Source organism: Somniosus microcephalus, chromosome 17, assembly GCF_052327205.1.
Source record: "Somniosus microcephalus isolate GS21.2 chromosome 17, FLI_Smic_1.0, whole genome shotgun sequence".
In the NCBI taxonomy this organism is placed as follows: domain Eukaryota; kingdom Metazoa; phylum Chordata; class Chondrichthyes; order Squaliformes; family Somniosidae; genus Somniosus; species Somniosus microcephalus.
Genome location: NC_141003.1, coordinates 86,204,632 through 86,216,754, shown reverse-complemented (window position 1 = coordinate 86,216,754; position 12,123 = coordinate 86,204,632). Strand labels below are relative to the sequence as shown.

The following is a 12,123-nucleotide window of genomic DNA, read 5'->3' as shown; positions in this document are numbered from 1 at the left end:
GACCGCTGAAAAATTGAAAGTTTAATATTTCATTTGTGCTGCAGCATTTGCTGGATAAATGACCAATTTACAGGAGCTGTAATTCAAGGAAAGGTATAATAGTCTTTCATTTGTGTGGTCCAAGATCAACTTGCCGTTTTTATAGAAAGCAGGCATACTTTAAGACCACTGAGCCGAAGATGACTATTTTACTTTTTAAAATTCTTTCCTAATCTACACACTTTACAGGTTAACATATGTAAATGGCTCAAATACTGATTTACATACATAAACAGTCAATCTTCCCTCATGCGTCAGCAGCCCATCATTGGATCCTATGCAAAAAAGGAAAAAGGGTCATTTAAAACTTCAGAGTTCTGGTTGTTCATATAGATTTGCTGCCATTGATTAAGCCGTCTTTCAAAAACAGAATCAGGTCTGATGAAGAATCCCATCTGAAACATTAACCTATTTTCTCTTTCAGATGATGTTTGACCACTGTCCTCCTTCACTACTTCTGTTTTTCTTTTGGATTTCCAGCATCTACCATCTCCATTTTACCTCTGTCTTTTTGAATATCCTTGTTTCTAGGTAGGATACACCACTAAAGAATTGTGTAGATAAACTTCCTCAATGAAGAGTAGCTAGTTAGCTATTTTCTTCAATCTGAGAAGAGCACAGTGGTACATCTCCCAGGATACAAAGGGATTGACCAAAGTCTTACCACTTTCTCCAAACACATCCAGGAGCTTTTCCATCCTGCATACCAGCAAGATATACCTTTCTCTCGAGATTATACAGGTCCAAGTATTGTGGTAAATTTAGATGTGACTGACTTGTATGACTATTTACAAAATCTTGGGAGGGGGTTACAACTACAAAACTACCGATTTTTTGCTGAATGATGGAAGAAAGCTAGAACCAGTGGATGTGGTGTATTTGGACTTTCAGAAGGCTTTCGATAAGGTCCCACATAAGAGATTAGTGTGCAAAATTAAGGCACATGGGATTGGGGGCAAGGTATTGACTTGGATAGAGAACTGGTTGGCGGACAGAAAGCAAAGAGTTGGAATAAACGGGTCGTTTTCCAAGTGGCAGGCAGTGACTAGTGGGGTACCGCAAGGATCGGTCCTAGGACCCCAGCTGTTCACAATATATATTAATGATCCGGACGAGGGAATTGGATGTAATATCTCCAAATTTGCAGACGACACAAAGCTGGGTGGGAGGGTAAGCTGTGAGGAGGATGTCGTGAAACTCCAGTACGATTTGGACAGGTTGGGTGATTGGGCAGAAACATGGCAAATGCACTATAATGTGGATAAATGTGAGGTTATCCACTTTGGTGGCAAAACCAGGAAGGCAGATTATTATTTGAATGGCAATAGATTGGGAGAAGGGGAAGTGCAAAGAGACCTGGGTGTTATTGTGCACCAGTCGCTGAAGGTAAGCATGCAGGTGCAGCAGGCGGTTAAGAAGGCAAATGGTATGTTGGCCTTCGTAGCAAGAGGGTTCGAGTACAGGAACAAGGATGTCTTGCTACAGTTGTACAGGGCCTTGGTGAGACCGCACCTTGAGTATTGTGTGCAGTTTTGGTCACCTTACCTGAGGAAGGATGTTCTTGCCATGGAGGGAGTGCAGCGAAGATTCACCAGGCTGATACCTGGGATGGCAGGAATGACGTATGAGGAGAGATTGTGTCGATTGGGCTTATACTCACTGGAGTTTAGAAGATTGAGAGGGGATCTCATCGAAACCTATAAAATTCTGTCAGGTCTGGACAGACTAGATGCAGGAAGGATGTTTATGATGGCTGGGGAGTCCAGAACCAGGGGTCATAGTCTAAGGATAAGGGGTAAGCCATTTAGGACTGAAATGAGGAGGAACTTCTTCACCCAGAGAGTGGTGAACCTGTGGAATTCTCTGCCACAGAGGGCAGTGGAGGCCAGTTCATTAAATATATTCAAGAAAGAGTTGGATATATTTCTTGAGGCTAAAGGGATCAAGGGATATGGGGAGAAGGCAGGGACAGGGTACTGAATTTGGATGATCAGCCATGATCTCATTGAATGGCGGAGCAGGCTCAAAGGGCCAAATGGCCTACTCCTGCTCCTATCTTCTATGTTTATGTAAAAACTTTACCCTGTATTAATATTGCACCTATAACGCAGTAAAATGTCCCAAGGCACTTTACAGGAGCGTTATCAAACAAAATTTGACACCGAGCCACATAAGGAGATATTAGGACAGATGCTTGGTCACAGAGGTAGGTTTTAAGGAGCGTCTTAAAGGAGGAGGGAGAGGCGGAAGGGTTTAGGGAAGGAATTCCAGAGTTGAGGGCCTAGGCTGCTGCAAGCACAGCCGCCAATGGTGGAGCGATTAAAATAGGGGACACACAAGATGCCCAGATAGCTCAGAGGGTTGTAGGCAATGCTCCCCCTAATTTTTGGGGGTGCGCAGTCCCTTTAACAGGCTGTGCAGCCCATTCAAAGTTTTGCACATGCGGAAAATTTCACATTTGAAAAGCCGGTGCCGGGCTGCAAGGGACCGGCAGACAGCCGCACAGCTTAGAGGGAACATTGGTTGTAGGGCTGGAGAAGGTTTCTGAGATAGGGAGGGGGGGCGAGGCCATGGAGCGATTTGAAAACAAGGATGAGAATTTTTTAATTGAGGCATTGCCGGACCGGGAGCCTGTATAGGTCACTTAACCCCTTGGTCCAAACCAGCTTTTCTCCCTTAAATTTTTTTGAAAAGCTTCTTGGTGCTAAGTTAATTGTAGAAAACTGTTACTTTTCACATGCAATTGTGAAGTAAACACGTTACGTTTCAAAAAGCTGGCACAGGCACGACAGTCTGAATGGCCTCCTTCTGTGCTGTAAGTTTCTATAGGCAAGTAGTATTTATATACTACTTAATTATTCGACCCAGTTCTGACGAAAGGTCATCGACCTGAAACGTTAACTCTGTTTCTCTCTCCACAGATAGAAACATAGAAACACAGAAGATAGGAGCAGTAGGCCATTCGGCCCCTCGAGCCTGCTCTGCCATTCAATGAGATCATGGCTGATCATCCAAATTCAGTACCCTGTCCCTGCCTTCTCCCCATATCCCTTGATCCCTTTATCCTCAAGAAATATATCCAACTCTTTCTTGAATATATTTAATGAATTGGCCTCTACTGCCTTCTGTGGTAGAGAATTCCACAGGTTCACCACTCCCTGGGTGAAGAAATTCCTTCTCATCTCTATCCTAAATGGCTTACCCCTTATCCTTAGACTATGACCCCTGGTTCTGGACTCCCCGACCATCAGGAACATCCTTCCTGCATCTAGTCTGCCCAGTCCTGTTAGAATTTTATAAGTTTCAATGAGATCCCTTCTCATTCTTCTAAACTCCAGCGAGTACAAGCCCAATCGACCCAATCTCTCCTCATACATCATTCCTGCCATCCCAGGTATCAGCCTGGTGAATCTTCGTTGCACTCCTTCCATGGCAAGAACATCCTTCCGCAGATAAGGCGACCAAAACTGCACACAATACTCAAGATGTGGTCTCACCAAGGCCCTGTACAACTGCAGCAAGACATCCTTGCTCCTGTACTCAAACCCTCTCGCTATGAAGGCCAACATACCATTTGCCTTCTTAACCGCCTGCTGCACCTGCATGCTTACCTTCAGCGACTGGTGCACAAGGACACCCAGGTCTCGTTGCACTTCCCCTTCTCCCAATCTATTGCCATTCAGATAATAATCTGCCTTCCTGTTTTTGACACTGCTGCCTGACTTGCTGAGTGTGTCCAGCATTTTCTGTTTTTATTTTAGTATTTATATGTCGTCTTAATTGGCCATCAAGATCCTTTGAAATAATAGTTGAATTACATCACCAAATGAAGTTTATATTTGCAGAGAGCCAGCAGGGGCTCGATGGGCTGAATGGCCTCCTTCTGTGCTAGAACTATGCTATGATTCCAAGTTTATATTTAGTTACTTCTGTGCTAAAAATACTGATTACACAACAAGCAGTACTAATTTTAAGAAACCACAAAAATAAATATCCATCATTGGCCTCTTTAACAGGACAGGTGCACTTGGAGTTGTGCAGTTCCTCAACTATTTAAAAGCACCAAACAACACTTTAAATTAAGAACAATTAGAACACGTCAACGTTTTAAAATCTGCTAACTTTTATTTGCGGAGCTCCTATTGCCTTTTTTGTGAGGGGCTTTAGTAATAATGTACTAATAGTAATAATTTAGTAATAATGACTGGAGTGCAGTTTTTAAAGTCTCTCCCCCCCCCCAAAAAAAACGAGCCGACAATAAACATGCTCTGCGGGTACAAAGGGACGATCCCTTTAAGCGTGCAGGGACCGTCTCTCAGAGAAAAGGAAATCTGTCACTTGCACAGGATTTAAAAGCACATCACAAACATATATAGCAGCAATGGCAATCCTGTTGTCCCATTTATATTTTACAAAGAAAAGCGGATTGCTTTAAACGGAACTGCGCCAACCCCTTTAATTTTTTTTGGCCATGGCCTCTTAAAGGGGAGGTGGAATAAAAGGCGCCATTTGCCAGATTTAAAGGACCGTCACCGACTAAAAAAAGAATTACTTCCATTTCCACCCCAAAGATATCTTTCCGATAATCCCCATATAATATATTGAGAAGAAGACACAATTCGCAGCGAAATACCCATCCTCCCTCCTGGTCAGCGGCTGGGCGCCGAATGACTTCTTTTCCAAACGATCAACGGAACGGGCGCGTGAAAGGGGGAGGGGCGGACTCGAGCTCGCTCAGCGCGTGCGCGCGCGCAAACAAGCGATTTCGCTCTGCCGGTCAGCGCCTGCGCCAGAGAGTTAGCTCACTCGCAGTCAGCGGCGGCTGCCTACTGCGCATGCGCCAGAGAGTTAGCTCACTCAGTCAGCGGCGGCTGTCTGCTGCGTATGCGCGGGCGAGATCTCCCTCCATCAGTTAGTTAGCGGCTGCCTAAGAAGCTGCGCATGCGAAAGAGAGATCGCGAGTTCGAGATCCCTCAGTTAGTCGTCGGTTAGCGGCTGCATGCCGCGCATGTGAAAGAGAGAGAGAAAGCGAGTTCCCTCAGTCAGTCAGTTAGTTAGTGGCAGCCTGCCGCGCTTGAGAAAGAGAGAGCACGCTTCCTCGGCCAGGCAGTCATTCCGCTGGCTGGCTACCGTGCGTGCGCGCAACTGGAAAACTCACTCGGCGCCCTCCCTCAGCCAGCCAATGAATCAGTAGCCGCTTGCCGCGCGTGCGCGCAACACTCACTCGCTCATTCAGCGCCCTACCCGCCGCGCATGCGTCGCAACACACAGCGCATGCGCAGTTGGCCCGAGCGGCTGCCGATGGCCGCGCGTGCGCGCTGACTCCCCCCCCCTCTCTCTCTCTCTCTGTGTGGCGCGCGCGGGCCTCTGGGCGCTTTCCCTTTGCTTGCCGAGGCGGCGGCGCGGATCGAAGGTAAGAAGAGAAGAAAAAAAAAACCCCCAACCAGGGGCCGCCATCGAGAGGGTTAAACATCTTAAACCGCCACCGAGAGTGAGAGAGAGAGGGTTAAAAAATTATCAACAGTGGCCGGGTTAACCCTGCACCACACGGCGATCTCTGTCTCCCCCTCTCACCTTCCCCCTGTCCCCCCTCACACACACACAGGGTCGGCGCCGAGCAGCAGGCGGACCCACAGGACACACAGAGACATTTTCTTTTTAAAGGGAGATTTTTTTTTTTGGAAGAAAAATTATTTTTTTTCTCTCTCTCGGGTAAATCCATTGCCGACGTATATGCGCGCAAAAGATCGGCGCGTCTACAGCTCTGGATCATGTCGGTGAGAGAAACGTTCAATCCAGAAAATTATGAGTTGGACAAGAATTTTCGGCTGAGCCGCTTCGCCGAGCTGAAGGGGACGGGCTGCAAAGTGCCGCAGGATGTCCTGCACAAGCTGCTGGAGGCCCTGCAGGAGAACCACTACCAGGAGGACGAGCAGTTCCTCGGGGCCGTCATGCCGCGTCTGGGTGAGTGCATTATAGCTGCTGCTGCATGCGTGCATGCCACACATGCAATCTCTGGAAAATGTTTTTTGCATTTATTTTAATTCCCCCCATTCTCCTTTCACCCCCTCCTCCTCCCCCCGCCCCCCTCTGTTGCTTCTTGTAACTATCAGCCGCCGGTAGGGTCGGTTGCAAACTCGCTTTAATTAAAGAGACCCAAACCGCTTGAAAACTTCAATTATTCGGATGCAATTGCAGTGGGTGCACTCTCCACTTTTCTCAGCTTTTGCATGCTTTTTGAACTAAAGTTATACGGTGGGTTTTCAAATTTGTGGTAATCCTGTTCTGTGTTGAATTGTATGTGTGTATATATATATATATATATATATATATGTCTTTTTAAAGTTGTACAGCAGTAACATTCGTTATTAACCCTTCCAAACCCTTGCAGGAAATAAGCATAATGCATATATTTAGAAGAATCTATAATAACATTTTAATCAATTTTGGAGCTCTGTTGTATGAATTTATTTTAACAGTGTTATAACAAAGAAAGACTTGCATTTCTACAGCGTCTTTCGCAACCACTGGACGTCCCAAAGCGCTTTACAGCCAATGAAGTACTTTTTGAAGTGTAGTCACTTGTAATGTAGGAAATGCAGCAGCCAATTTGCACACAGCAAGCTCTCACAAACAGCAATGTGATAATGACCAGATAATCTGTTTTTTAGTGATGTTGATTGAGTGATAATCATTGGCCAGGACACTGGGGAGAATTCCCCTGCTCTTCTTCGAAATAATGCAATGGGATCTTTTACGTCCACCTGAGGGGGCAGACGGGGCCTCGGTTTAACGTCTCATCTGGAATACAGCACTTCCAACAGTGCAGCACTCCCTCAGTACTGCACTGGGGTGTCAGCCTGGATTTTTGTGGGCGTGAATTTATTTTAACAGTGCTATAACAGAATATGATTAAACCATACATTTGTTAATCCTCCATGTTTGATAATTGAAATTACTGTATGATATGAACATTTTTCCATCACTCTTTAATGCCAATTGTTTCATTGTATGTTTACATAAATTATGGGAACTTTGAAAACTAACCTTTTTTAAATGGTGAAAAGCTAGAAACAGTGGAGGTCCAAAGAGACTCGGGAGTCCATGTACATAGATTGTTAAAATGTCATGGACAGGTGCAGAAACTAATCAGCAAGGCTAATGGGATGCTGGCCCTTATATCTAGAGGATTAGAATACAAGGGGGTAGAAGTTATGCTACAGATTTACAAAGCCCTGGTTAGACCGCACTTTGAGTACTGTGTTCAGTCTGGGCACCACACCGTAGGAAGGTATAATGGCCTTGGGGGGAGTGCAGCGTAGATTTACCAGAATGACACCCGAACTCCAAAGGTTAAATTATGAGGTGAGATTACACAAATTAGGGTTGTATTCCCTGGAATTTAGAAGGTTTGATCAAAGTTTAAGATATTAAGGGGAACAAATAGGGTAGATAGAGAGAAACTATTTCTGCTGGTTGGGGAGTCTAGTCTAGGACTAGGGGGCATCATCTAAAAGTTAGAGCTCGGCCTTTCAGGAGTGAGGTTATGAAGCACTTCTACATGCAAAGGGTGGTGGAAGTTTGGAACTCTCTGCCGCAAGCGACAGTTGATGCTAGATCAATTGTTAATTTTAAATCTGAGATTAACAGATTTTTGTTAACCAAATGTATTAAGGGATATTCAGGATGGGAGGCTGTGACTAGTGGGGTACCGCAGGATCGGTGCTTGGGCCCCAGCTATTCACAATCTATATCAATGATTTGGATGAGGGGATTAAATGTAACATTTCCAAATTTGCTGATGAGACAAAGCTAGGTGTCTGTGTCAGTTGTGAAGAGGATGTGAAGAGGCTTCAAGGGGATCGCGACAGACTCAGTGAGTGGGTGAGAACATGGCAGATGGAATATAATAATGTGGATAAATGTGAAGTTATCCACTTTGGTAGAAAAAACAGAAAGGCAGAGTATTTCCTAAATGGTGAAAGATTGGGGAATGCAGATGCTCAAAGGGACCTGGGTGTCCTTGTACAGAAAGTGAATTTGCAGGTGCAGCAAGCCATTAGGAAGGCAAATGGTATGCTGGCCTTCATTACAAGAGGATTTGAGTACAGGAGTAAAGAAGTCTTACTCCAATTATATAGGGCCTTGGTGAGACCACACCTGGAGTACTGTGTACAATTTTGGCCTCCTTACCTAAGGAAAGATATACTTGCCATAGAGGGAGTGCAACGAAGGTTCACGAGATTGATTCCTGGGATGGCGGGACTGTCGTATGAGAAGAGATTGAGTAAACTAGGCATGTATTCTCTTGAATTCAGAAGAATGAGAGGGGATCTCACTGAAGCATACAAAATTATTACAGGACTTGATAGGATGGATGCTGGGAGAATGTTTCCCTTAGCTGGGGAGTCTAGAACCAGGGGCCACAGCCTCAGGATAAAGGGTAGGCCATTCAGGACTGAGATGAGAAGAAATTTCTTCACACAGAGAGTGGTGAATCTTTGGAATTCTCTACCCCAGAGGGCTGTGGAGGCTCAGTCATTGGGTATATTCAAAACAGAAGTCGATAGATTTCTGACTAGTAAAGGCATCAAGTGATATGGTGATAGGGCCAGTGAATGGAGTTGAGGCAGAAGATCAGCCATGATCTCATTGAATGGCGGAGCAGGCTCGAAGGGCCTACTCTTGCTCCTATTTCTTATGTTCTTATATGGGCCAAAGGCGGGTATATGGAGTTTGGTCACAGATCAGCCATGATCTAATTGAATGGTAGAACAGGCTCGAGGGGCTACATGGCTTCCTCCTGTTCCTAGAGCAATGATGCTCCTTTACAAAGTTACTTCGCTAGTTGATTTGGTTAAGATTTTGGTATTGGAGAAATTAATCAGATACTCTTCTGTGTTTGAAGTAAATAGCAATTTGTGTTACTGTTACTTCATTGAATATTGACTGCTACAATGCTGGCATTGTCCAGGAATTTGGTGCTCCTGGGCTGCTCATTTCTAAAGGATCAACTTGCATATTGAAACTCTGAAGAAATATCGAATACTTGCAATAATGCTATTGAAATGTCTGCAATGGCTTTTACTGTATGTAGAAAAAATTAAATTGATAAATAACTTCATGACCTAAGTTCTTTGCTTTTCTCTTTCTCATTCTTACGCCCTCCTCTTTGTTTTGCTTATTTTATTTTTAATTGGTAGGCTTAACCTGTGTTTTGTGTTTCTATAAACCTGCCATAAGTCTTGGAGCTAGATCATTGAAACGTGATCTAGTCAGGTCATGACAGCAACCAAGTCGGGTTTCTCAGGAAAGTACAAAGTCACTGAAATAACCAGGTAGCCGGAGGTGCCAACGTGAATTAGCTGTTCGTTTTGGCCTGTGGGCTAATTCTTGAAGCATTTTTGGTACTATTTTCCTTGCCATTATCACACACCTTTGGCATTGAGGATGGTTAGTGATCTACTTCCAGCCCTTTGCCATTGCTGCTCAATAGCTGATTTGCTGAAAGATATACAAGAGCAGCCTGAATTGATTGGCCATCAAAGTATTTGAGTTCTTGACGTGTTCACTGTTTGAAAAGCTTTATTCACATTAACAGCCTCGTGAAATTCTTAGATTTCTAGTTTTATTTTTAGCAAATGGTTGCAATGCTTGTATGACATTTATGTAGCAAATTACTGTGTCCTATGTAACCAGAATGATAGACTGGCTAAATTGATACATAACTCTTTGGTACCTTACCTTAAAAGTAAATGTGCGCAGTTTGGAGAGAAAAAAATCACAGCTTTACTTCAGTTTGGGGACGATTGGTCAGTTTATGTATTCCTGTTGACCTAATTGCTACAGTATTACTTCATTCTATGCAAATAATTCAGAGGACTGGATTTTTTGAGGTCCTCTTTTTAGCATTACTTCTATACTTGCTTCCTGTCTATTGTAACTTTAATTTGCAGTTTTTCTCAGCTTCTCTTTCTCTGGCCCCCCCCCCCCCCGTTTAATATTTCTGCTTGTTCTTATGGTTTTGCAGCTGCTGTGTGTCTGTCCATTGCATGTCTTTTCTTTAGGTTACTTACATGTGTATATTTTTCAGATCATTAAGTAGAATTAATTATCACATTTTGTTCATCTGTCTTGAAAACAGTACATTTTTAAAGGAAGCAAAATTAATTATTGAAAAGCAACTGCTTGCAGGTCATTCCATTTTAACCGTGCAATTTTATATTAAAGCTGTAACTGCTTTTCAAGGCTTGAAATTGTTTTTTTTTTTTTTAGCAGTGCTCTGCTATTCCTTGCCCAAATACTGCCTTGCTTGTTTGGAATGTTTCCAACAAAATCTCACAATATGGAATCCTGTCTTTTGTGTGGTAATTTCATAAATTGACCTAAGATGTAGTGTAACAGTTTTTCTTTTTAACATCTGCTAGTAGTCTCGCTTCCTGTGTTATAACTAGTTTGTGATCACTCTTTCACATTCACTATCTTGAAGTTAGAAAGTATTCCAGTAGCATTTGTCCAATATCCTCAAAAATAGGTTTCATCTGATCAGATGGAGAGACTCGGCTGAATATTGTGCATTAACCCACGATGTTGGAGCTCCAATATCCTAACATGGATTCACTGTGTTGCTGTGTAAGAACATAAGAATTCGGAGCAGGAGTCGGCCACACGGCCCCTCGAGCCTGCTCCGCCATTCAATAGGATCATGGCTGATGTTCGACCCCAACTCCACTTTCCCGCCCGATCCCCATATCCCTTGATTCCCCTAGAGTCCAAAAATCTATTGATCTCAGCCTTGAATATACTCAGTGACTGGGCTGTGTGGAGGGGATGAGTAAAGGACAGGTAACAGGCAGGAGGACAATGCATGATATGGCAAAACTATGGAAGAGAAGTTGATATCTAGAAAAAAAGCATATACTGTAGTAGCATTCTCTTTCTTTTCCTGTGCTTTTCTCTCTTAGATTTTCTCTCTCTAATGTCTCTCTTCAATCCTTTAGATTTTTTCCTCTCTTTCTCATACTGGCCAACCTTCTCCTCCCTCTTCCTACCTCCAAGTTCTCTCTCTTCCCTCTGCGTCTTCAGATTGTTTCCTTTCTTAGTTTTCTTTCTCTGGACCACTGAGATTTTTCTTATGTTCTGAGTACTGTTTAACTTTGTACCTTGCAGAATGGAATATGGACCCACTGTTCTCCCAAGCCCCGTTTATATAATTATCCGCCAATTTATCATCATTTGTGACACACAATTTACCTACTAGTTGAGGGCGATACTAAATTTGCCATTTTCCTAGTTAGGTTGATGGCGCTTTGCTTTATAATGAATTGTCATGTAAATACACCCGCGCACCCATATTCACTTTAACTATAACTTCAGCTTCATGGCATTAGCTAAAGCCCTTTATTGCTTTGTTTAAAGGTTTCAAAAAAGTCTCTCGTACAGTACTAAAAAAGCATAATTTGACAGTGTTGGAATATTACAATGTCACTAAAGATGTGATTTATCATGAGTATAACTAACCCAGGTTTCAAAATTTGATCGCACCTCTGCAATAGTGATGACTGTAGACAGACTCTTTAATTTATTGAGATACAAGAACCATATACAATTGTCAATGTTAACTATACTAATTGAACAAATTGTGACTTAAAATGCTGATGTAGAGACTATTCAAATATGATTCTAGCTCTTTCTTTCCATTTTTGGCTTAAGATGGCATCTCTGGCTTGGTGCAGTTCCACCAAGTTGAATTCTTCATTTGTAACCCTGGACAGTGAGTGATGATGGGCTATTTAAATGTGGAAAGGGGTGCCTGCAGAAATGAGACTTGCCCTGACATCACCTGGTATTCACAAGCTCACATATGGAACAGATTGTTGGATAGTAATTGGACAGGATCACAAGCTGATTATCTCCTTCTCCCTCTGTAGCCAATAAATGTTTGTCAGTTAGCACAGATGAGGGATCAAAATGATGACCGCCCTGATCTGTTTAGTTGAAGGTCATATTATGTGATTCATTTATCCAGAATCATTGCCAGGATGCAGGAGGTGGCCCATTCTTCAGGTAATGAGCTGTTGATAC

The 12,123-nt window shown here is 43.4% G+C and overlaps 1 protein-coding gene and 1 long non-coding RNA gene across 4 annotated transcripts in view; one reads left to right on the top strand and one right to left on the bottom strand.

Moving 5' to 3' along the window:
- LOC147105904 (uncharacterized) lies at positions 1 to 5,172 on the bottom strand. 2 transcript variants are annotated; one of them, XR_015081637.1, is made up of 2 exons: positions 4,897 to 5,172; positions 1 to 314 (listed from the first exon to the last, which is right to left on the bottom strand). It is a non-coding gene; the product is annotated as an uncharacterized LOC147105904 (long non-coding RNA). The 2 variants fall into 2 exon arrangements; XR_015081638.1 differs by lacking the exon at positions 4,897 to 5,172 and adding an exon at positions 4,673 to 4,886.
- A 20-nt stretch (positions 5,173 to 5,192) lies between these two features.
- sephs1 (selenophosphate synthetase 1) overlaps positions 5,193 to 12,123 on the top strand; it is a 59,533-nt gene continuing 52,602 nt past the window's right edge. Inside the window, exon 1 of one of the 2 annotated variants that reach the window (XM_086010796.1) lies at positions 5,193 to 6,003. In XM_086010796.1, coding sequence (XP_085866922.1) covers positions 5,811 to 6,003 — 193 coding nt within the window. In that variant the 5' untranslated portion in view covers positions 5,193 to 5,810. Of the gene's footprint in view, positions 6,004 to 6,273; positions 6,295 to 12,123 lie in introns of those variants that run through there. The other variant, XM_086010797.1, reaches the window with a different exon arrangement.